This window comes from Lepidothrix coronata, unplaced genomic scaffold, assembly GCF_001604755.1.
Source record: "Lepidothrix coronata isolate B3197 unplaced genomic scaffold, Lepidothrix_coronata-1.0 Scaffold34, whole genome shotgun sequence".
Classification (NCBI taxonomy): Eukaryota; Metazoa; Chordata; class Aves; order Passeriformes; family Pipridae; genus Lepidothrix; species Lepidothrix coronata.
Genome location: NW_016690214.1, coordinates 4,207,774 through 4,233,272, shown reverse-complemented (window position 1 = coordinate 4,233,272; position 25,499 = coordinate 4,207,774). Strand labels below are relative to the sequence as shown.

General features: G+C 42.6%; 1 protein-coding gene across 4 annotated transcripts in view; it reads right to left on the bottom strand.

Annotated features, from left to right (window-relative positions):
• Positions 1-358: 358 nt before the first annotated feature.
• The window catches only part of MMD (monocyte to macrophage differentiation associated), a 41,495-nt gene continuing 16,354 nt past the window's right edge, over positions 359-25,499 (bottom strand). Inside the window, exons 1-7 of one of the 4 annotated variants that reach the window (XM_017812103.1) lie at positions 17,833-17,965; positions 11,472-11,553; positions 5,099-5,259; positions 4,244-4,318; positions 3,813-3,914; positions 3,354-3,423; positions 359-2,566 (exon numbers count right to left, since the gene is read on the bottom strand). In XM_017812103.1, coding sequence (XP_017667592.1) covers positions 2,366-2,566; positions 3,354-3,423; positions 3,813-3,914; positions 4,244-4,318; positions 5,099-5,259; positions 11,472-11,553; positions 17,833-17,861 — 720 coding nt within the window. In that variant the 5' untranslated portion in view covers positions 17,862-17,965 and the 3' untranslated portion in view covers positions 359-2,365. Of the gene's footprint in view, positions 2,567-3,353; positions 3,424-3,812; positions 3,915-4,243; positions 4,319-5,098; positions 5,260-11,471; positions 11,554-11,976; positions 12,057-16,619; positions 16,706-17,832; positions 17,966-25,499 lie in introns of those variants that run through there. The other 3 variants (XM_017812100.1, XM_017812101.1, XM_017812102.1) reach the window with 3 other exon arrangements.

The following is a 25,499-nucleotide window of genomic DNA, read 5'->3' as shown; positions in this document are numbered from 1 at the left end:
TATGCAACGATCCTCCTCTAGGGATGGAAGCAAAGTTATGTATTTCAGTGTTCTAAGTTGAAAAAAAGAATCCCAATATATAATGGTATAAGAAAATTGATCCAGAACAGCAAAAGGCAAAGCAGCAAGTTCCAAATATTGACCAAATGGAGACAGAAATATACTTTTTTCCATACCACAAATTAAATAACTTGGATTGCAGTCTTTCCTACTACCTTTAAAGCATTGACTGAGCAAGCATGAGGGTCATCAGCTTCAACTTGGGATCCCTTGTGCCAGGAGTGGCAGCAGTGTCCATCCCTGACTTCCCTGGGTAAGTGCTGGAGGGGGAAAAGAATAACCACCAAGAATACAAGTGTTTCCAAATTGCACCAAATGTTTATTGTTAGTCTAGTACATTCAGTATCATATTGACTAGAATACAGTAATTCAAAATATTTTTGGCAAATTGAAATTTTTTAAAAACCATTTCAAACACTCCAAAAAGCAATGCCATGAAAAATTAACTTAAAATTAAAACATACTCAAGCAAATAGTTTCACTTTCGACTACAGAAAACCTTTACACGTATTTTAGTGGTTTTAACAGTACTGCATTTCAACAAAATATATGAACTCACAAAAAGTGGAAAATATTAAAATAGACACAATGTTAAAAAACGGAGGCATCCAGATGTGTGAGACTGTTGCAGCAGGAATTACCTGCCCAGCTCTTCTCTTTGCTCTCTTTTGGGGCAGTTCATTATTCTTCTGTGGTGGTGCCACTTCTCTGATCACCTGCTAAACACCACACAGCGAGATTCTTCAATACTTTGAACTTAAAATTTGTCCCTCTTGTAAATTCCCTGTACAAATGTAAATATTCTAAAATCTGCTGCCCTCTGGCAAATCTAAGTGGAACTGGGACCTTTAAAACATCCCTATCTTGCTACTCATTGTTTGCAGACAGGCAATATCCAGAACAAAATCTGAGAAAGGCAACGCATTTTGGTTTTGTTTTTAAATACTGACATGAAAAACCGAGTAAATTAGAAAAAGGATAAAGTCAATCTTAATATAAGACATTCATTACATAGTGGGACAGGATACAATTATTGGGCAAACAGTATTACAATGACTCTTCTACACTGGTCATTACAGCACGTGTTCTACAGTCATGACTCGCTACCACAGCTGGATTTCCTGTACAGACAGACAGCAACAAGGACCAGTTTTACTGTGTGAAGCCCCAGCATGACACCACATCGAGTTCCCCAAGCTCTGCTCCCTGGAAGGCTGTGCTTGTGGAGAACCACGAGCTCCAGGTGGTCAGTGATGCCCTGAACCTGCTCTGACCAGGATTTCCCAGCAGAACCACCCCAACAGAAGCTGGTGGGACCAGGTTCTGTTGGTGGGTTTAAATCCCTCTGGAAATCCAAGCCTTAATGTTACAGCCCTGGAGAAATCACTGGTTTGGACAGGGAGCATCAGCTGCCCCCCTCCCTTCACATCTCCCAGCCTTCACCCCAACCACTGCCAGGCTGGGCAGGACTGGGAACCTCGAGGAGACAATCACCTCAACTATTCCCTTTAAAGCACTTCATCACGAATAAACCCAAGCTAAGGTCCGTTTCAGTGGTACTACAGACCAGCAGAGTGCTGTCATGTTAGAACTCAGCAGAATCACATTTAGATTTTTTGTTTGTAAAAGTGGTTACTACACTTACACCTTTAACACAACCTTTGGAAGAGGTACAAGGTTTGCTTGTCAGGACAGGGTGTGGAATGTAACCATTTCTTGCAAGAGTTTGCAACATGAGTAGCTGCATAGATGACAGTTGTGTGTCTTCAGTTCAGTAAATGTACTTTTAAAGTTTACAAAAAACACAAAAAAGTTTCTATAAAAGTTTCACATTATACCAAGATAATGAGTGGTAAAAGTAGATTAGTTGTCTGTGATTCATGTTTAAGAAATGACTAGTGGGAAGGTGATAGAAACCAATTTCAAATCAAGAGCGTTAACGTTTGCACTATTGCACTGACTTCCCCATTTCAATCGCTAATTTAGAAAAATTCACGTAGTTAAAAATTGTAAAATTAAACTAGGATACAAAATTTGTTTGTAAACATCAGGTAGCCAGTTCTGCTAACGTGGAATGGACTCTTGGTACTGCAGTACAGTATCCTGGTTATTTACAGCACTTGCCATGTGATGGGCAATGGCAGGACACAAACATCAGTTCACAGTAATTGTGTTCACAGAACTACCAAAGTCAGTGCAGTTTTGCTGTGCAATTTTTTTCCAATTTCCCCGAATTCCTTAAGTCAAATAATACTGTTACAGAGGCCGAGTGCAGATTATTTTTATACCTATAGATATCTATCTCTCATAAGTGGCGAATTTTGTCTGCAGGACTTCTGTAAAGGTACTTCCAGATGGCATAGTAATGGACAGCAGCTGCTGTGGCCACGAAGACGTGCCAGATGGCGTGGGCAAAGGGGATCACTCCATCACTCTTGAAGAACACCACGCCCAGGCAGTAGATCAAACCTCCCCAGGCAACCTCCTGCAGCCCCTCCGTGTTGGTCTGTCAACAAACAGGGACAGGTCAGTGTGGGCTGGGAAGGGGGCAAAGAGTTCTTCATGTGTAAAATGCAAAGTGATTTCTTCCCCCCCCCCAGCAAAGGAAGGTGGGTGTCACAGCTCAGAACATCTTGGACAAGGGGAAACGCAGTGTATTTATATCACACTTTGTGAAATACACAGTGATATATTTATATACTGTGTCCCAACAGCACTGTGGAAGTTATGACAGCATAACTCAAGAACCAACACAAGTCTGATGGTTGGCTTCATGCTCATTAGCAGAGACAAAGAAAACCACGTTACTGTGTGCAAACTTGAGTTTAAAGCAACTCCTACTGGTTGGATGAAACATTCAACAAGGTTTTGGTACAGCATTCAGTGGAGCAGTTAAGGCATTAGCTTGAGAAGATGTCAGATTTATATTATTTATATTTATTTTGTATTCAGCAGCAGAGAGGGTTAATCAACATTATTTAAAATGTGCAAGTACAAAAAAATGATAGTCAAAGTTTTGAAGTGGACAAGACCCAGTAGGATACTTTTCAGATGCATCAAGAAACCCAAGCTCTGTTTATCTCCCCGGTGCAGCCAAGGTTCAACAAAACAAGGCAGCACTTCACTGAAAGGTAGATCCAAAATATAACCAGCTGTATTTGGTTCTTCTGCAGAGAATATTTACAATTATGGTGGACTAAAATAAACATTTTTTCAGAAAAAACAGAGCTGCACTGAACCTAATCTAGTTATAAAAGGCAAGTTTGTTTGTTTGTATTAGTCACATTCCTTACCATGGATGTCACTACCAGAGCAGGAGAAAATCCCATCGCTAAATAGAAAAAGAGTTCAACGATCTTATACCTAAAAAGGAAGGATTTGAGTCATTTAAGGAGGTACAAGAGGATGGACATTTCCTTCAACAGTAAAAAAAAGTTTTATGTTAGCATGGGTCCATTAAATTATTCACAAAGCTTTCCATGTAGAGACATTACCAATGTTTTTTGACAAAATTACTCTAGTATTTATCTGCATTGTACAGTTGCAGGCAATACCTTCTCTAAATACTGCCTAGATGCCTTCCCTTGCATGAGGTACTAGTGAGAATAAAAGATTGAGACAACTTAAATTTTCTTACTGGATGAGAGCCTCAGTAGCTCATCTCCCAAACCAAAAAAAAAAAAAAAAAAGTCTGGTCTTGTTCTCTGAGGATGATTTTCAGTTTGAAGTCAAATGCAAAGAATAATTCTTACTTTTCATGGTAGAGAAATACATAGAGGGTTCCCCCAGCAGCCATCAGCCAGATAAACCATCTCATGTGAGATGCCAGAGGTCCCAGCTCACGGAGGTTTAACCTGGAGGCACAAAGGTTTCAAGAGACAGAAGTGATGAATGAACACACTGACACACTGGCAGTGGGGCTTGACAAAAGTAAATAAAGATTCAGGGCTTTAACTTCAGCATGATGGGGGAGCAGGCACTGGGACATTCCACCCACAGAGAGGCAGAAGGGGTTTGCATTGATGGGGTACCTGGAATATAAATAAACCACTTGCTGAGGTTTTCTAACATTACTTTCTGTTCAGCAAGTCCCAGGAGGTTACATTACGTTGCCTCTCACAGCACAGAATGTGGGCAGCTGCACCTAAGAAGGTACCTACAGATTTTGGATTTGGTTCCTTACCACGGTGCGTATGAGGCTGCGATGAAGACGTAGATCATCATCCTGTCACACATGTGGAAGCAATGCTCCATTGTCCTGGCAAGAGAGAGCGAGTCACCAGGGCAGATTTGGCAAAGACTTTTGTATCATCTCATTCTCCTGATGCACTTTGGAATTACTTTGGGGAAAACCCCATCAGCTCCACGACCTCTTAGAGCCACGTGGAAGGAGAGAGATACGTAAGAGCTGAGCACTCCTCCATTCCTCTTCCCTGCTCCAGCCCACCGTGCATCCTGCTCCCTGGCAGGGAGGCAGAGCTGTCACATCAACTCTGCCTCATCCAGAAACTATTTAGTGGCTACTGGCTAGGTCCAATTTACAGCCCAGAATTACACAGGGGTCATAGTGGGACCAAAAAACCAAAATAAAATAAAAAAAAATAATAAATCACGTGTCAGTTTTGCTGCCTTGCTCCCAGAGAGGCTTTCTGCTGGTTAGCTGGCTATTGTGTTATAATTCTCTTGGCAAACTCTGTGTTCCTCAAAGCACTTGAGCATGCCATAGTCCCACACAGTGTTCTCATTTCTGCAGTGGGGCATTATCCATCATCCACTTAGACTATGTTTTTCCCATTCTGCTTCTGGATTAAGAGCCACTAGGGCCCACAAAAACACATGTTTTCTTTGTGAAAAAGCAGCAGACACTGAAGCTCATCTGTACACGAGCTTGGCTCACTATTTCTTCCGACAGAATCGAGGGTGGTTTTTGTCATGATCCAGTAAAAAGCACCACTCCAGCCTGCAGTAAAACCGGCCCTGACTGAGAGACACAACGGAAAAACATCACAGAACAAAGTGAAACGTCCTCTCCCGATACCTTAAGTGACTCTTTTTCCAAGACACGATGTGAAACACCGTGGAGACGATGAAGAGGGCGCAGAGCCCCACCCCGTACATCCACGCCGTGATCTTCTCCCAGCGATCGTCAGACAGCCGGTGCAGGAGGGCACTGCCCACAATCGCGGGGACAATGAGGAACTGGGAAAACAAAGGGACACTGGTCAGCCTTCCCCGCAGTACCACCCACAGAGCAGCACCAGCAGGCAGGGAGAGCTGCAGCGAGGCCATCCGGCCTGTCCCCACCCACAGAAAGTTTGTCATTGAGTTTTAAGACACAGCAGCATCTTGGACAATGGCTCAGGCAACAGTTACAGCTGTTTGTGCTAAATCTCTCCTCCCATGGTAGCAGGGAAGGTTACCAGCTCCTCCAGCCACGACATAAAATCAGACAAAAAAATTGCCAAGTCTTAGCAGTGGTTTTATTTTCACATTCTGCCTCGTTTCTTTAAAACCATGTTGACATTACTCCAGATTGGATTCAAGCCACCTCTAGTGCACAGAGGCAGAGCACAGGACAAACCAAAATAAACTTGAATCCCACATGAAAAGAACAAAGCATTTAGCAGTGTGCAGTTGAGAGAATTAAGCAACAGTTTTGCAGAACTTGGGTTTTAGATATCATAAATAAATCAGCTGCAAACTTCTCTCATGAGCAGATTCTTAATGCACAAAGATGTTCTATTAATGCAGTGTATCCAAGTCTGTTTTCCTTCCCACCTCCCTCTCAAGCATTTTTAATTCACATCTTCCCAAACAAGCACTGTTTGAACACCATGATGGAACTAGAATTAGCATGTTTGCATGAAGCATCCAAGAAATGGGCTGCAGGCTTCATATACATTTAAAACTACCCTCCTTTTCAGAATAAAATACATGATGCACCTTAGTATCCATCAGAAAAAAAAAGGAAAAAAGGGAGGGGAGAAGGAAATAACCCAAACAAAATAAAAAAAAAAAACAAACATGTCCAACAAGTATCTAAAGAAGAGAAGCAACTGGCTCAGATATTTCTACCCCTCTGCTTCCACTATCAAGGCATATCCTTGTCAGCCTTCTAGTTAAAAAGGCTGCACCAGTTCCCTTCCAGGCCCTACAGTGTGTCTTCAGATGCTAATTGGTTCACTTGAATTGCAAATAAGCTTCTTAGGTTAAATTCTCCATAATTTAACCCAAGTCTGTATGCTAAACAATAAAGCCAGGAACAAGCAATGTTTAAACAAATCCACTTTGCATTACAGGTTGGATAGCTCAGAGATCAAAGTTCTGGCCTGGCCTGCACTGTCTGTCCTTTTTCTACTGACAGACCAGGAGACATCGAGGCTCTGATCAGTGCAGAGGATGCAGAGCAAAGCAAATGGATCTAATAAGCAACTGGTTGATCCAGAGAGCTAACAACACAAAAGAAGCAGCTTTTCCTTCTGGCTTTCAAGCACATCAGCTGTAGCTTCGTTACTATTGTATTGTCCTATGTTTTGCAAAATTTAGTACATTTACACCAAAGCTGCAGAGCCATGGAAATGAAAAGTATGGCATTGCTTTATCCACAGCACTGGGACCTGAGGTGAAAACACTTCCTGAGCTCTGGAATGAGACTCTGGAAGTTGACTTTGTGCACTTTCAGGCCAAATATAGTCTGCCAGTGTGGCTCCTCGTTTATCACCAGCCCTAAGTTTCCATACACATATCCCAGACAGCCCCCAAATTCAGGGAAGGTTGAAGGAGATCAGTCACTCCTGTTTTCCACATATGACACACAGTTTGAAGTGTGGCTGAAGCCCTTGAGGCAGCCAGGAAGGGATGAGATGTGACAGTTGCTTCAGTTGGGTTCTGCAGGACACAGGAGGATACTCGACCCCAGAACAGTGTTGAGCCGTGTTTCTTTAGGCTGTGCAGTCCCACTGTATCCACATTTATCAGTTTTCTTCCCAATTTCTAGTGCAAATTTCAGTTTTGACTAAACTTCAGAGACAACTAAAAGGTTTCAGGGACATCATGTACCCACAGGTACAAGGCAAAATAGGAAATCCCTCCTAATTCCCTACTAACAGCCGAGGCATGAGCTGCTCAGAGGCTCTGCTCGAGACCACTTCAGAGGAAGGAAGCCCTCTTGGGAAACAAGATTTAGATACTGCACAGAATAACTTGCCTTTCTTACACAGATACCCCAGCTTTTTACTGATATGCTCAAATAAATATTTCACAAGTGAAGCTTTGATGTGTGATGCTCAAATAGGCCATAACAAAGTTCAGTGTCAATCAGCTTTTCCCAGTAATTATTTTATCTAAAGTAATAGGGTTAAAACAAATAAGCAATTTTCTTATCACTTCCTTCTCTGCACCTTCAGAATGAAGAGTACAAATGAGCACATGAATGAAGACCTGATTTAGTCCCTTTTCTGCCTTGTCCTGGCTCTGCAGAACAATTCCCCTTCTCCCAGGATACAGCTCTATACCCCAGGAGAAGGACTGACTGTTTTATTTTAAGTATTCTATCTGGAAACACTTTCCCCTCTGTGCCTGATAGGCACCATGGGAACAGTCAGACTAAACAAGAGATGTTTTATTACTCTGTTTTTTGGACCAAAAATAGCTGGATTAAATACAAAATCCAGAAATGATACCCTGCTGCTCCAGCCAACTGGATAAAAGTCCTTTAGATAGCAATGCCATGACAGACAACATATGGTACAATGGGCTTCATCCATCTTACAAAAGAAACACAACACTTCAATTGACAAAACAAGGCAGATTTTCCCATGTTCATTTGAAAAGTCTCCAGTACAAGAACTACATTTCAATCTCCAGCCTTCAGAAGGGAGAAGCAATTATCAGTCCTTTAAAAGGAGGGATACTTACCAAAAAAAGTAGCCAGAGAATCAGATCTAAGAGAATGAGTGTGATTGTGCTGTGTCATTTCAGGGTGATGACACAGCATTTCTAAGTTGCCAATATTCTCAGGAAAAGAACAGCTACAAGTCACAAAACCTTTGCTTATTTTCATCAAGGAGTGCAACTCTTCCAAATGATTATCATCAAACCCAGTAACTTAATGTACTGAGGAGAAACCCAGAACTGTGATACTCCAATTTACTAATTTTAGCACCTTGATTAATCCTGGCTGCATCACAAGTGGGGCTGGAAGAGAGAGGTGCAGAACAAAAGAGAAGGCAACAGTTTCCTAAGTTTTCTAGACAAATGCCAGAACAAACTGAGAGCATGAAAGTAAAAACCCCTTTGAAATAAGGAGGAAGACAAAGGAATAAAATATTTTTATTTACAGCTATAGGCAGGAATCTTTAACACCCCCCCCATGTTACGTATTTTGGGAAACCAACTACCACAAACTGTCGGGATGAGCAAAAAGCCTTAAGGCACAAAGAAAGAGGCTGAAACAGTAACCTGTGAACCTGAGCAGACCCACTTCAGGGAAATTACACTCTCTGGTTACCAACTTATAGCAAAGTATCTTCCCTCTGTCTGGGATTCTGCTCAGGATTCTGCTCCATTGGCCAGTGTTTTATCTGTGTTCTTCGTTTCTGTACACAATTTCTTCCACAGTAAGGTTTAAAAATCTGTTGGAAATTTTGCTTTTGCACATAACAATCATGGCAAATTAAGTTATTTTCTGTGCACTAAGGGCATAAAGATGGTCCATACTTTTCCTCTTGGGAAAGGAAGACAACAGAAAGATCCACAAAGCTGCCAAAACTCACGTGTGACACGTAGAGGGAGCCATGAAGGGCTGTGTCCATGTCCAGCTGCCTGGTCCAGCAGTGCCCTCCTGAAGCCAGGTACCATCTCTCCCTACTCATCAATTGTCCCCTCAAATAAGGAGACCAGTGCCATGGAGTGGGAAGCCCACGGGCAACTTGTGCTGTGCCACACACAGTGCAGAGAAACTCTTCCTACAGTCAGGTGCAATGGAGGCACTTTCATCACAGGAGCCCTTCTCAGATTTTGGTGACCCCTTCTCCTGTGCTCACATGTCCTGCTAAATGCTCCAAGTGTCATTTTTTAAATATTTACTTTACTTCTATTTTTCCAAGCACTGCACAAACCCAGCCTGGAATAGAGGCCATGGCTTAATTTAAAGAATAGTTCCTCCTTTTAAGGCAGCTGAAAGAAACTTTTTGAGCAGTTTTAAAGCAAGCCATGCCTAAATTCTGAGGTTTTAACACAACAGGGCACATCTTTTGTCTGATAAACCTTATGTACACTAGAAAGTTTCATGATGAAAGAGCCATCCCTCCCCTCAGACTTAGCTTACCTTACAACTCCAATTCTTACAACCCCTGCTTCTCTCATGCACTGCTTCCTTCCTGTTCTTCTAAACACAGAGAACAGTCTTTTCTGTCTCTGTTTTCAACTACTGAGCTGCCCTTCCTGTCTCCTACTGTCTGAAGGCAAGGCAGTGCTTCATTTAAAGCTAAAAAAAAAAAAGATCAAGGCATTTTAAATAGCCTTACTAGCTGGAAATTTGAAGATGCCTTACTCTGCCACAAAAAGTTACCTTTTAAGCATTGTAGCAAAAAAAGCTATGCCTGGGATTCTGTACCCTCATTTATCATTGGGGTTTTTTTTTATTAAGCAACTGCCTAAACTGATTCCTGTGTAATTTTAAGTCAAAAACCAGGCGGGATACCTGCTGAGGAGTACAGCCCCACTCATAAATTACAAGTGGACTGCTTCCTGAATTATGAATATATCTCTTTATTCCAAACCTTTATGGAGAGCCATTGCTAAATTCTGTTTAGAATTAGCAATGTCTAATTGAAAACTCACACTATGGCAAAGACTCACCCCTTTGACCATCTAACATTTAATAACAGTCTGTGACACAGAGAAGCTTTTTCTGTATAATCCACTGTTTTCCCAGCTTAGATTCCATTTCAAGCCTTTAATTATTGATCAAAAGTTAGTTATTGCATCCCTCTTTATTTTAACAGTTCATGGTAGGTTTTAGCACATAGTTTGACTGTTCAGGAGGTAATCAGACAGCACAGACTGCAGCATTCCAAAAAATACTGATGCATCTTGGCTGTAACCTCCTGCTAACAGGCAGAAATAAGACATGCCTGTTTTTCAACTAGGTGAAAGCTAAAATTGCTAAGGAGCACAGCAACCTCTGCCAGATATTTTGAAATCTAACTTTTTGGCCAGAGCAAACAAGATTTGCACAAGGATTATGAGATAAACTACATATTTGTGCTAACTAACAGAATGTTGCTTCATTCCCTAGGCAAGTAAGCATATATTTACATAATGCTGTACATGAGACCCTTGGCTTAGGAACACAGAAGCTTCAGTTAACTTTTCTATGTGTAAAAACCAAGTGATTCTGTTTTTACCAGCACCATGGAGCTGTATGTTGGTTATTTATAAAATATTCACAAAGGATCCTTAAGAACAGAGCCCCTTCTAGAGCTGAAGAGTCCTGGGCACTACCTTGAGCTCTACAGCTCACTCAGACTCTCTAGAGATAAGGGACTGAGGACAAAGTCAAACATACTTCAAATGTTTGGAGTTAAACAAGGGATTGAGGAGAAGCACAAGCTGCTTTTATAAAAGGGCAAATGCTATCTCAAAAAACAAACAAACACATTTTTAAGTCCTTTTCAAAGTGCCAGACAGCAAATTAAACTTCCTAATTACTAAAAGAAAAAAAAAAAAACACAAAAAAAACCCAGCAAAGGGGACTGCTTTCCTTATTCTGTATGTCTATATTGTATATTCAAATGTAGAATGAGTCTTTAAGTTATGAAAATAAGGACAGAGTGGGAGTTTTCACAAGGCTGTCAGCACTATTGGTGCCTCTTTGCAAAACAGCAGATTTCTTGAAGAATCGATTCCCAGATATCAAGTATCAGAACTGAGCCAGTCCAGCTTTTCTAGCTCATACCCACATGAGTCTGATGAAGCCTATACCTGAACATGGATAAAGCTTTCTTGTACTTGCAGTACACAATGTTATGTCAGCACAGAACTGGAAAATCCACCTTGCAGGGTTAACTATTATTGGCTTATATTCCCTTTCTCATAGGCATCCTTTGACTGGGAGAGAGGAAAAATGTCTAGTTAAAGACTTATAACTTTGCTAAAAAGGCACCTTATGAAGCATCTGGAGCTCCTGGAGATTCAGAACAGGCGCCAGCCATCACCAAACATCTGATTTTCTGGACTGCCAGAGCTAAAGCTTATACACACAAAACCAGTGAGGTCGTAAATATGAATACACTTGGGCAAAGGTGAGCATTTAGCAATCCAAACCCACAAAAATTCACTGAAACGTCTGGTTTAAAAAAAAAAAAAAAAGAAAGAGAAAAAGAGAAAAAAAAAAGAAGTGTACTTACTGCATGTGTGTAACAGTTAGCAGCATGCTCATAGCAAGTGGGTTTGTAGCGGCTGTTGGCTGGAGCTGGGTGGTTCATGAACCTGTTGAATAATTAAGAGGCACTTTTAGGCAAGTTAATAAACCATCTCTTGGAGTGTCCTGAAGGAATATCTCCAGCCTAGCAGCGTTAAGAAATATAAGTACAGACACGTTCAGAGTTACTGTCATTTAACCTGAGTTGTCCCAGGTCCTCCCCACCAGCAGCACACGTTAAAGCAATTTCTGTGCCTGCCTGTCGCAGGGCTTGGTTATCTTCCATCAAGGCTTCCCACACATCAAGACTCCCTCTTTTCTGACAGCTTGGTCAGATGAAGAATGAACTACTTCCTATTTAAATTAGATAATATGGACTTGAATTGCTCTTGAAATCTGGACTTCACAGCTGCCAAGGGTTACTCTTCTTTTAAGAAGTTCTTGAAACTACAGCAATAATCCAGTTCTCCAACACCCTGGAATAAACCAACCTGAACACTGACTTTTTGATTCCTATAGCAAGCAATATTTGTGTTTGGAGTATTGGATGGCTCATTTTTTCTTTAAGGCCAATCCCATCTTGTGTCTGTAACTAAGATTCGAGATACACAGGGATGAAAGGAGACTCTCACGGTCAACTCTGAAGAGGAAAAATTTCAAGAGGTTTACCATAGACATTCCACCTTTTTCTCTAGGAATTTTCAAACATTACCTAACAAACAATCAATCACACCAAACACAGTCTGTGCAAGCCAAACAGAATATGATGAAACTTGAGAAAGCTTTGGAAGAACTTGCCAATGCAAATGTTTCATTTGACTGTAGTAAAATACCCAAACACTTGAGTTGTTTCTGTGAAACTACACAGTTTAGATCTGTGTAGAAACACCTGTAAAAGACAGCACAAATCTATATGCAAGCAGTTGAATCAGAGCTATAAACTGCTCCAGCTCCAGTACTGTGTGTTATCCCAGCACAGCTGACTTCCCATGAAAGGGATTCTCCTTCACTAATAATTCCTGTTTACTGCAGGAATGGTTTATTATAAAACTATGCACTGACAATTAGTCACATATCCAACAAACCAGGAACAGCTTCACAACAAACAGAGAATATGTCTTTATGTTCACAACTGAGAGCAGCTTTTTTAGCAAGATTTATATAAAAAGCTTGTTAGACAAACGTTGGTCCTTCCCCATGTCCTCCTGGTTTAAGTCAAAACGAATCCTGTTCTTATGACATCCATAAAATATTGGCTGACCTCAACCCAGGGAAAAACAACCAACCAACCAAAAAAATCCAACCCAAATCTTGAGTAAGCAGTTCCAAATCTGTGGGATATTTCATTTGGTTTTCTTGGCTGATTTACTAAGTGATTTGTGAACCATTTTTTTCTAAGCTCCTCTATGAAAATGTAGCAGCAATGATAAAACAAAAGCATCGTGATCTCTCCCCAAATTGTGGCAACTTCAAGAAACAGTTTCAGTTGTTACTAATACAAAGGATAAGACAAATGTGAATTTAATTCACAGACACTGAGAATAAATGGTTGGTAGCAAATTAATAACTGCAGGAGTTAATATATGGTTAAAAAATGGCAATTCCTTTGTCAGTGACAAGTGCTCTCCTCTCCAAGAGGACAATGACACCACCATCATATACACACTCACAAAACATTTGTTGTCCAGTGCTTACAGGTCTTCAACAGCTGCTGAAGACCATCTCTGCATCCTCTAAAGCTGGAACATTCAGTTCGCTCAGTTCTGCTTCCAAATTAGGAAAACATTTAAAAATAAAAGCATCTGTTGGCTCAGCGAGTGACCAGGCTCAGACTGCCCTTGCCCGACTCCATAAATTCAAAGTCATGGGAAACTTTTCACTGATCACATCTAGAATATTATTGCATTTCTCTGTGATGGTACTTAGAAGTTCCACAAGAGGTAAAAAATAAAAAAAAAAGAAAAAGAAACCCAAAGCTGAAGAACCAACGGGAATAAGCTTATACTCAGTAGTAGCTTTATAACTCCCACTGTTCCTAATTTCCATGTAAGATATTATTATCATATAAAAATCTATAAATAATTGAAGATAGCCTGCTAATGGGATGTTCTATTATCCAGCAGAGGACTACTTGTAATTCTTTTTCCTTTTATTTAGTAGAAAGTATACTCCATCTTTCTAAAGCAGCCACAACAGAGCTCGGGGTAATGTAAGATTTTAGACAGAATTCTGAAAGAACACTTCAGAAATTAGAACCCCTTGCTCTCAGTAATTTGAAGACAGTTATTAGCAGCAGAATAGAACACAAAAACAGTAACAAAGCCATCCTTGCTCTGTTATCTACACAAGGAGTTGGGGGTTTTTCCCCTTTGTGGCATCACAGGAACAATGCAAATATCCATTCACATGTGGTAACTTCAGGCTGGCAAAACAGACAAGCACCAGATTTCAGAGAACTCTGCACTTAGAAAACATTTCAAACATTTCTTCTTATTTTACATACAGTAACAACAAAAATGGTCAGGAACACGGCTGTTGAAAGATTTACTGGACGTCCTTGACATCCCAAACTCGGTCTTTCTCCACCAGAGAGGGTTCTGCTGGAACCAGTGACACTTCACCCATCCCCTTCACCCCCAGGTTTACACCAATAACACACCACTACTGGTGTGTTTTGGCAGGAGGGGCAGAGTTCAGCTTTACCTCTGCCTTAAAAACCGGGTCTCACAACACCCCAGTAGCACCTCTGCTGCACATGTGACCCTCTCCCTTCTGAAAGGCACCGACTGCAACAGGCTGCAAGACCCAGGCATCAAACACGAGCACATTTGCTCAGGCCACTTCTCACAGGCAGTGCTCTTAGTAGAGCAAAGGTTCAGTTCTTTCCCCCTTCCTTTTGATAATTAATTATTTATAAATGTTATCAGGAACAACTTCAGAGGGAGGATCACCAAAGAGGTGGTTGCACAGGGCAATAATTGCAGCTTCCCTTACATTTGTATCATTTCCAGTTTGACAGTTCAGGCTTAATGTCTTAAGAAACAGACCTGAAGTTTGAAAATAGCTGCTCTGTGATATTACTGAAGTACACATCGAAACCAGGAGAAATTATTTTGACACATACAGTTGAAGTCAGCCATGTACTCCTGTAGTTACAGGGACGTATGACACTGCAACATGAAGGCAGAACAATGTGGTTACAGACTTATCCACATTCTAGAGGCAGAAACCGCTCTGTTCTTTCTTAGAGATAAATAAATAAATAAACCCCACTCCACCAACAACAGATGCTTCTTGTTTTCTGCCACATGAATACTGAAACACAGGGACATTGTTCTTCCTCCTGTCTACAGGTCACGTTTGCCTCTTCTGGAAAAGATAATTGTGGGAATTATAATCTCACCTTCCTAAAAGTGGAAGCTCAATTTACAGCATTCAGATGCTGTTTACTCCCAAACAAAGGCTCTCTATAACACAACCATTAAGGTTATTATCAAATGCAGGACAGTCTGATAAAGTCCCACTGAACTGGACTATAATTTACAGAATTATAAAGCTTCTAAGTGAAGCCTTTTGATTTTCTAGCAAATCTCTGATGTATTCTTTAATTGCAGGGCTCCAGTGAAACTGGAGTCATTTAATCAGGGGATATTGCAGCACATCTCAGAAGAAAACAGAAATACTTCTCCATTTCAGATACTGACAATCCAAGATCTCCAATATAAAATATTAATGCCTTCAACACCAGAATATGAAATTACTGAAATTAAGAGACTAAGAACTGCTTGCAGCCAGCCAGGAGAGCAGGATGCTTTCACACTGAGCTGAGCAATGAGTTCCTTTTCACAATTTAAATGCATTCTCAATGCTCAACATCTGCTTGAGGCCAAGGAAGTCCAAGCTCCAGAATTCCACAGCACGCAAACAACCTTCTTTGATGAGCACACTCCCAATATAAGTGGAAAAGGGGTACTGAGAAAGACATACGACAATTTAAAACAAGAGGGAAGAAACTCAGATCCCTCCCTTTGCGCTGCTTGAGCTCTGATCTTGAAATACTTTGAATATTTTAAATGCTAAACACAGGGACTGATCCATCCTTTGTGAGAGACCCCGATCTCAAGCTCCCATTGATTCCCAAGGAGCAGATGCTGCCTGTTTCACAGTGATTCCAGAATTAGGAGAGCATAGTATTTGGGAGACAAAGCAGGAGGAAAATCTGAGCGTTCTTAATGCTTTATCTTTGCACGCAAATCCAGCTTAGAAAAACAAATTACAAAATCCCAAAATCTACTGCACATCTCTGTGTGGCACTTGTCTGGCAGCACAGCAAGATTAGACCCAAGACTGCAGAAGGGAAATCAAATCTCGCCTTATTCATGATTCCCATCTGCTGAATGAATTATTCTTTTAAGCATGAAGCAAAATGTCAGGAAAAACAGCAAGCACTGATAACGGCCTTGAAGATCTGGATTTTTTTTTTAGTCCTTTCAGGAAGTATATTTCCTTTATTCAGCTCAGAAGACCTCATACTTCCTTTTATCAACATAAAAGCACATTATCCCTTTCTGTATCTGTCTTTCTTTGTGCTTTCCAGCAGCAGAAGCCATTTAGACCCAATAAACCACAAATAACAGCATATGAGAAACTCCAACAAGGTGGGCGTAACTCCACAAAACCAGCATTAGCACACATTAAATGGGGTTCAAAATTGCTTCAGTAGCTAAATATATGCTTCACTATCTAATATGTTATCTAGGCTCTTTGTTTTCAAGAGGAAAGACAAAAAGAAAAAAATCACCAGCAGGTCAAAACAGATCAGCACTACATTTTCATGATGAAGGTTCAGGTAAGATTTTGAAGAGAATCTAAAAGATTCATAAAAAGCTTGCCAAATTGGCTGATATTTCCTCTTTACAAATTCATTCAGTTAAAAATAGAGCCATATTCCTCTTCACTAGGCGCCTTCCTTCCTGGATTTGACAGTATCTAGTTGTGGTTTGTAACTGCTCACACAATCTTTACTATCACTGAACATCTGAGGCACAGAAATAATTCAGATCAGTACAGAAGCAGTTCCCTTATTTGGAAATATCAGCGAAATCACACGCTGTGCAAAGGTTCATGTACTTACAGCACGATACTAAAGATGAAAGGAAATCTGCAATACTCAGAGAATCCATAAACAACTCTGGTACCATGCATAGTTTAGGTCACGGAAAAAAGTGCCTGTGCATCCCACTGACCTCCCCAAAGGTCCTCAGCCTTCCAGCAAGTACGAAAGGCAACATTTCAAGTGAAGAAGGGGCAGCAAAAAGTCAGCCCTGGGTGCTGCAGCACATCTGAGCTCAGGGGCAAGGCACCAGCCAGCCTAACAGCTGAGGTGTGGGCTAGCACAGAAAAACCACATCCGACTGCATTTGCATTTTTCTCTCTCGGTTCTCTTTCAATTTTATTTCCCTTTTAGTACTTAGGTTTTAGTTTCTTGAGCAAGTTGGTGAAAGGAGGGCAGGGCAGCCCTATGGTGGGTACCTGCTGAGGAAAGGCACCACAGAAACTGCCCTTATCCTAGAGATGGACTGTCCATCAATAGTTATCAGCCTTGCATCCCAACTTTGGGCAAAGAAGAACCTAAAGCCCACAGATGTACATGTTTATTTAGAAACCCTGACCGCAGTTACCCAATCAACCCTGCCATGAACACAAGCAGCAGCTTTTTAAGCTGAAAAAGGGCTGATTTTTAAGCTGAAAAAGCGTAGATTTAGATTGGGCATCAGGAAGATGCCCTGTGAGGGTGGGGAGGCACAGGTTGCCCAGAGAAGCTGTGGCTGCCCCATCCCAAGGCCAGGTTGGATGGGGCTTGGAGCAACCTGGGATAGGGGAAGGTGTCCCTGTCCATGGCGGGGGGATGGAAGGTGGAAGGAGATGAGCTTTAAGGCTGAGCTTTAAGGTCTTTCCAACCCAAACCATTCCGGATTCTATGATTCTGTAACCAATCCGCCCGGAGGGGCAGCTGGACGGGGATCTCCAGCGCTCTGCGGGTGCCGGACCCAGCCCGGCCCGGGAGCCACAGGTCGGGCCCCGCGCGATCCGACCCACGGCCGGATGCGCGACCCTTCACCCGCTTAACGGGGCAGCAAATAAACAAATAAAGAAACAAACCCCATCCAGACCCCCCATACACACACACACCATCCCCTCGCACCGTTCGGGACGGCCCTGCCCTGCCCTGCCCTCCCCGCCCGCCACCAGCGATGCCGCGGCAATCTCGGCTCCCCCACCCATCCCTCGGGAAGAGCACGGGGAGGAAGGGGGAGCCCCGCCGGGGGACGGCGGGACGAGCTCACCTCCGGAACCGCTCCCGGAGCCGCCGCATGGGTCCGGGTCGGGGGGTCGGGCCGGGGGGCTGCGGGCGGCTCCGGGGGCGGCTCGGGCCGGGCTCCGGGCCCGCATTGGCGAGCGAGCGGCCGCGGCGCGCAGGACGGCGGGCGCCGGGCGAGCTGAGCGCGGAGCCGGGCGGGCGGCGGCCGCTTTAACCGGCCCCAGGGCTCCCTCAGCCCGCGCCGCCCCCGCCCCGGCCCCGGCCCCGGCCCGCCCACCGCGCCACGGCCCGCCCCGGCCATGGCGGGCGGCACCGCCCCCCGGCACCGCCGCCGCGGGGACCGGGCTGGGGGAGCGCCGGGGGCCGCGGCCTGGCTGTGGGGCTGAGGGCTCCGGGGAACAACGGCCGCCGTGTCGGCGCTGAGGGTTCCAGGCGGCAGCTCGTCCCGCAGCCTCGCAGGGGGGTGGAACGGCACCGGGGGATGGCGGTGGAATTGCATTGTCTTGGCTCGTTCACCCACACGAGATGAGGGCTTGGCGGTGGCAACGCGCCTCGTCCTCAAAGCCTGGAAGCTGAAGGAGCCCTTCCACAAGGGATGCGGCGCCGGGTGTCCTCACCCCCCTGCCCGTGGGGTCCCTCCCGCTGTGGAGATGCCCAGCAAAACACTCCTGCTTTGTTGTCACATCAAGCTGCATGTGGGGTAATTTACTCCGAATCGAGGTTACAGTGTTGAGACTGCCTGTGATAACCTGACTAGCTGCCTTAGTTCCCCTGCCTGTACACCGTAATCTTATCTACTCCAAACAAACTTCCAAGCAAGGGTTATTCCACTACGTGAAGGGACCACGTCAAGCGTGTTTCCGTAAGATGAATGTGGTGTTGCCTCGTACTGTACAAATCAGGGCATGAATTAGGAGAATATTACGTTCTATTCATGCTCCTGTTGTGGAATCTAAGATCTTGTTTACAATGGGATTTTGAATGGTTCCAGGCCTCAACAAAAGTGATTAGTAGAGGAACACCGAAGCAAACCACAGGTTTAGACAAATAAACCATACCTGATGTTAACATCTTTTATGGCAGGACTGAGACAGATGGGATCTGCTGGCCGCTGCTGCCACGGTTTGTAAGTCATCTCCCCAGCCAAGCATGTCACCTCTGCCAGGTAACCACCTCCATCACAGGCAGCAGAGGGAAGTGTGAACATCATGACTTGGCTGGATGTCAGGCTAAATCTGACTTTTCATGGCCTTCACGGCCCTCAGTCCCATTTACCAACTCTTCCTCTGTGCCAGAAGCGAGCAAAGGATTCAGTGGTAACAGTTTTGTAAACTGCCATGGCAAGAATTGCCCCTCAGATTCTGTAGTTTCAGGATGGAATAAGCTCTTCTAGTACAAATTGCAGATTTTGGTTGTCTCCAACAGGGGCTTGCTGCAAGAACAGCTGGGGCTGGGCCAGAAGGCAGGCACTTGGCTCATCTTTGCTCAAAGGGGAAGGTAGAGCTTGTTGCTGGAAAGGAGAGCCCTTGAAATGCAGAGCTGAGCTGGCTCCCCGAGAAACACATCTATTAATCTCTGAGGTATCGCTGCTAATAAATTGGTACAATCTGTCATCTGATTTAACAGTGTCACCGGTAATAAGGTTTCATATTGCTTATGTTACCTGTTAATCCAAAAGGAGCCAAGTTTGAGGATGCGACTGAAGAGCCCAGACCTGCACACGCAGCTACATTTGAACAGCTGAAGCGTCAGCAGTATCCCAATATCCTGGCTTTATTTTGAGGTAGAACCTGTGGTGGCGCAGCTCCCTTCCTGCTCAGTACCACACGCTCATCCTTGCATTCCTCGGCCACTGCCCCAGTAATTTGCACTCTCAGGCTGTAAAAACATTCGGGATCATGTGACATTGTGGACACCGTGACTGGAAAGCCACTGCTTTGAGATTCTGATAAAAGCCTGGACTGACTCCTGTAAAATGAATGTGCCGACACCTTCAAAGGGGCACACGGAGTCATTAGATCTTGTCTCCATCTTCTCTCATTCCCCCTGCTCCTCTTTGACTCTTTCTTCTGTCTCTTCCCAAGCCACTCCCATTTTCATTTCCTTCCATGCTGCCTTGGACATTTGATCTGGACTCTACCAGCAAACACATCACAGAGAGTTTTTCTCCTCACAGTTTTCAAAGCCTGTTTTTCCACCTTTGTTCTGTGGTCACAGATCTCAAACAGCTGTAACTTCCTGTTCCATCAAAGATGTACAGATTCAAGATACAGTTAATAAAAATAATCACTGTTTCAAACTTGTTTACTTTGAATGAAAATAAGAACACTCTTATCATGAAGCCTGACTGAGTGGAACCAGCTTAAGATCCCCAACCATCTTGAAAGTGGTGATGAAACTGGAAGATTTTTAACTGGATGTCTGTGTTTCTTAAGGAGAGAACTAAATTACTCAGCACACATATTGTTAGAGCAGTCCTGACCAAGAACATATTTTTAGTACCAGTGACTCTTGTTGAACTCATCTCTGTAATTGCTTTTGATGATCTATTTAATCAGAATGCCTTAAAAAAAAAATCACAACAAAAGAAACCCCTTATTATAGACCATGGAACCATTAAATCTAAATCCTAAAAATTGGCATTAAGCATACAAAATTAAGGAAGAAAAACCTTATTAGTTTGATTACTCACAAAGTATAAAAGAAAAGAGCCTTTGAATACCCAAAGTCCATTTGATTAAAAATGTTCATAAGACTAGAAATATGTCCTGGTGCACTCAGCCAGAATTTTAATAGATGAGTCAGAGTTACAAGAAGATGGAAGAACTTTTCTTACTCGAGTGCATCCCTGCTGTGGGGCACAATCAGGTAGTGTGCTTGGAAGGAGCAATGTATTGAAAATGAACAGCCAAGGGCTCGTTAATAAGACATTTAACCTATTATTTTTACACTGGGAAAGAGAATTTAGTTCTGATCAGGGCTGTGAGGTATTTGTAAAATGGGTTGTTCAAAGTGAACCAGGCAATCTCAGTTTGATACCCAACGGACTCCCATTTGGCACCTAATAAGAGGTGTTCACATAGCAAATCTGTTACTAATTGCAATTCTTGACAGTCAGGAGCACAGGAGCTGTGTGGTTTGCCCTTATTATTTCTAGGTCAAATTTTACCCATGCAGAATCTCCTGCTGGCCCTTCACAAGCGCTGTCTGCTTGTCTAGGGATGGAGAAATTTGTTCTCCTTGCCTATTTATGAGCATTAAATTGTCACACATAGCCATAACTTCTGAGTCAGACATCAAATGCCTTTAGAACATTATGCAAAGAGAGGCACAGAAGTGGGGTCTGTAGTTTTCACCGCATTGCAAAATTGTCTCGAGTTGCACAAATCTATCAAACGAATATCAAGGACTTGCCAAAAGCTTCCTTTTCCCCACCCAAGATGAACATTTAATTGCCACATGAGATGTCAAGTGGTGAATGAAATCCTCTCAGGAGGTTATCTTAATAAAAGTAAACACCTCACACAAAAGCTGAGTTTCTTCTGGCCCTTTGGCACAGACGAGTTCTTATTACGAGCCTGCACAATAACAAGTCCCCTGATTTGTTAAACAGATAACAGAGAAGCAGCTCCCCAGCTGCCAAAACGGATGTATTAGTGACAAGACATTGCTAACATTCCCAGGTACTTACTTTTTGGAGTTGCCAGTGGTGACAGGCTGGCTCTGGAGGCAGCAGGGCAGCACACGGGGAGCTCTTGGCCAACGTAATGCAGTGGGGAGGTGAAGGAAGCTGAGCAGCACAGAGCCTTAATGAGGCAAAGGAAACGAGTCTGACAGGTGAAACTCCTCTCTACTCCCACTCTACACCGGGGAGTAAATCAAGCATTTCTGGTAAATAAGGGCGGAGAGAAATACCCTTCTGCCTTCTTTTGACTTCATAACAAACAGAATATGAGGATCCAGCCTTCCTGTCTTAGCAGTGTACATGATAAAGGAGGAAGGGGATGGTTTGGTTAAGGTTTGATTTAGAAGCTTTAGTGGTAAAGAGAACAAAGGGTTTGGGCTTTGTTAGCACATCTGAGGACACGTGGCAGCAGAGCTACCCTGAGAAAAGTTGCACTCTGGGTCTGAACCAGGATGAGGAACCTGTTGGCTTTTTTTTTTTTCCTTTCTGCAGACTGACCCAGATTTCTGCTTTATTTGACAGTCATTTTGAGCGGAGTGTGAAGGAGAAGCATCACTTACTGAAATGCATGTCAATGGTCTTGTGAAACGAGCGCCTCTCCCTCCCTCAGCCTTCTCCCAGTCTAATTAATAAGGTCATCCCACTGAAGGCAGGCTTATAAATAGCTTTCCAAACACTAATGGAATTAGTTCTGGCCTGGACAACTTTTCCAGGGTGACACAGGTATCTAAGAAGGGCTGGCTCCTTGGCATAGACAGCCACTCACAGTAGAAATGTTGAAACATAAATATTTACCTGGTGTCCCAGCTCTTGTGCCAGCACTGACCTGAAATGGGATTATAGCATTGCTACTAATATAATAGAAAGACCTCCTGCAAGTAAAACAAGGGGTTTTAGAGGAATGGGCCTTGTATTAGATTACATTAGGCTAGATAATGAAATGTCAAATTCAGCTGAAGGTTTCTCTTTTGTCAGTATTTCTGAGGAAAGTGTATTTTTCATGGCCACAAACCCACAAGATTTTGTGGGGATAATAAACATTTACCTTGGGGAATAACACCAAAGTACTTCAAGTCAATAGGAATCATTCATATGACAGCAATTAATGGGAAAGCTCTAAACTCAGAAAAGAGTGATGTTTTAAAATTGACTATTTAAATTACCTGTGAACTGAGCCATTGAACTGCTTTGAGAGCAATGGCTGAATTTTAAAATTTGGTGGGAGGCTGGAATTTTATAATAAAAATAAAACCTAAATGTGTGCAGAAAATGTAAGCTCTGATTTTTAGAAAACTTAAAGCAAAGTGTAGAGAGAATGTATCTGACTTAGGGACTTCAAGTCAATGAGCTTTAAGCTCCTAAACAAAAGACAGACATGAAATTATACTATGATTATCTATGTGACTATTGAAGTTTAATTGCAGGAAAGTAATGGAGAAATGTTATTTTGTAGTCATTTGGTCTGTGAATCAAACAATAGTCCTGCCATGTATTGCATTTCCAGTAGCAAAAAAAAAGGCCACAGATTTCAAAATGAATATTGGGAAACCCAAAGAAGATCAAATTTGATATTAATCCATCTTTTCAATCAAATTCCTCCTGGTGGCATGTTCTGAATATAACCTTCTCCTTGATGAAGAAGCTGACACAAGGGCAGGAGGTGCTTCATGTAGCTGAGAAAAGATCATGTCTTCAGAGAGGGAGAGAAAAGCAGCACTTTTCAGTCTCTGAAATGGCCTTGGACCAGCTGCACAAACTCTGAGTCATCAGATGAATCAAGTCTGTTGATGACTGAAGAGAACTTTTACTTCAAAAAAAATACAGAAGTATCTTGCTTTCAGATATTGATTATGTAGCTTTTCCTTTGGGAAGCCTTAGTCATAGAGGTGCCAAATTTCAAGGCTTCTTTAGAAATAAAAAATGTCAGGGGAGTTTGGCTTTTAGTAATTACACCATAAAAAGATGGAGGCCTATAGCCCCTGGAACATGAATCAGTTCCTCCAGCAGAAATGAGTATGTAATTCTGGCTAAGAGGCAAAGAGGGGGTTATCAAAGGGCAATGCAAAGGTAAAAGTCGCTCATAAAGAGAATTTTATACAGAAGGCCAAATCAGGACAACCTGACTCAGGAACTAAGCAGCTGTCATTGCCTTCAGGTCCAGTTTGGACCGTACCGTGAAGAGCACCTAAAAAATCACAGTTTAGATTCTTAAACCAAAAGGATGAGAGTCATGAGACTCTGGGTTGTTGCTGCCTTTAGGGAGTCTACAACAGAGAATAAAGAACTATTCTGACTGTACTATAACAGTAGATACTCTCAGTGTCAGTAGATCCTAAGGGACCAAGTCTTCCACCCCATCCTCCAGTTGCACTGATGGGGTCTCATCACTGTGGCCTGCAAAGAAAACCATCACCAGCTTTTTACCCCACTCTTGGGGTAAAAAAAGACCAGATGTTGGATTTTGGCATCCAGAAGTTGAGGCTTTTGAAGATCTTTTTAGCAACCTGTTACCCATGCAGAACTGAATTATTTCTCTTTGACCCCAATATTTTATAAACTCCCAAGTTTTTGCCTTTTAAACAGTAAATGAAAAATGTTCACACTTACAAAGCCAGAGTGAAGCAGTTCCATGTTTAAATCCCTTTCCACGGTGGACCATCTTTAATCAATGTTTATAACGTTGACATGCACAAACCTTTACTCTCCTTTCTTCTTCCCACCATTGGGTTTTTTTTTTCTCTGTGAACGTGTCTGCCATCCATAATCACTCTTAATACCTCATCTTTGACATCACAATCAATGAAGGGAAATAAGCTGTTACTTAATGGGGCTGACACAAAATCCATTTAAGTTAACGGAAAGACGCTCATTGTTTCCTATCAGCTCCAGGTCAGGCCAAAGTGAACAGTGGGTGGAATTTAGCCTGTCATTTGTCATCTGAGAGGAAATGATTTCTACATCCCACTTGGAACTGCTTAGAGATTTTAAACATATTTAGCAAAAGAAAACAAACCGATTTCTTGTCAGAGGTTAAATAGTTGAAATTTTACTCTCATGGGACGGTGTCTCATTCTGAGATTTTTGAGGTAAGTTTGCTCGAATTGTATTATTTTTTGTGATTGTGTCTAGCTTAAAATGGTACTTAGTTTTCTCAATAGTTTGGGAAAAAAAAAAAACCAAATAAAAAAAAAAAAAAATTTTCTCAATAGTTTGGGAAAAAAAAAAAACCAAATACAGGAGAGGAAGATCAAGATGAATGTAAGGCAGTGACACTGAAGAGGTGCCTGAATGCCCCGTGAGGGTCACGAAGCACCGGCTGCACGGGAGCTCGGCCTCGCTGGCAGGGGCTGTGAGGAGCCCAGCAGCCTTTTGAACTCCCTTTGCCCTTCCTGCCAGCCTCCTCCCAAAGCAGCTTGCTGACAGCCTGCTAGTTTTATTTTTTATAGGTTCCTTAAATACATTTGGAAAGGGAGAAAGCATCTGTAATGCACGGCATTGTCTCAGCTCTTCTAGGTTTTGTAAACAGACTTAATAAAATATGAATCCATTTTTTTCTCTGGTTCATAAATATTTACAAATATAATTCGGAAGCAAAATAAACATGTTCTTTACTAGAGCCTGACAAACACTAGATACACTGTCCCTACCATGTTTCCCAATCTGAATGATGCTTGTTAGCCTTGAGAAGAGGGAGTGGAGGGACTGGCAGGGACAGGAAGATCCAAGCGATCATCTAACTTGCAAGTCCCCTGATATGTTTAGAGACTGTTTTTTTTCACTGTTTCTGCAGAAATAACTTCAAGGACAAAACTCCAAACATTTTTTCTCTTGGTTAGGGTATGTTACAAAGAGTGCAGGGAGCTCTATTTCACCACGTCCCTTCTGGCTGACAGGAAATTCTTGGGATGTAACATTTAATCACTGGTGGCCAGGCCAAGTTGCTGAGAGGTCAGAGAGACAGGGGCATCAAGAGGTTTGATTCCAGTGCAAATTTGTCTACTCTGCTC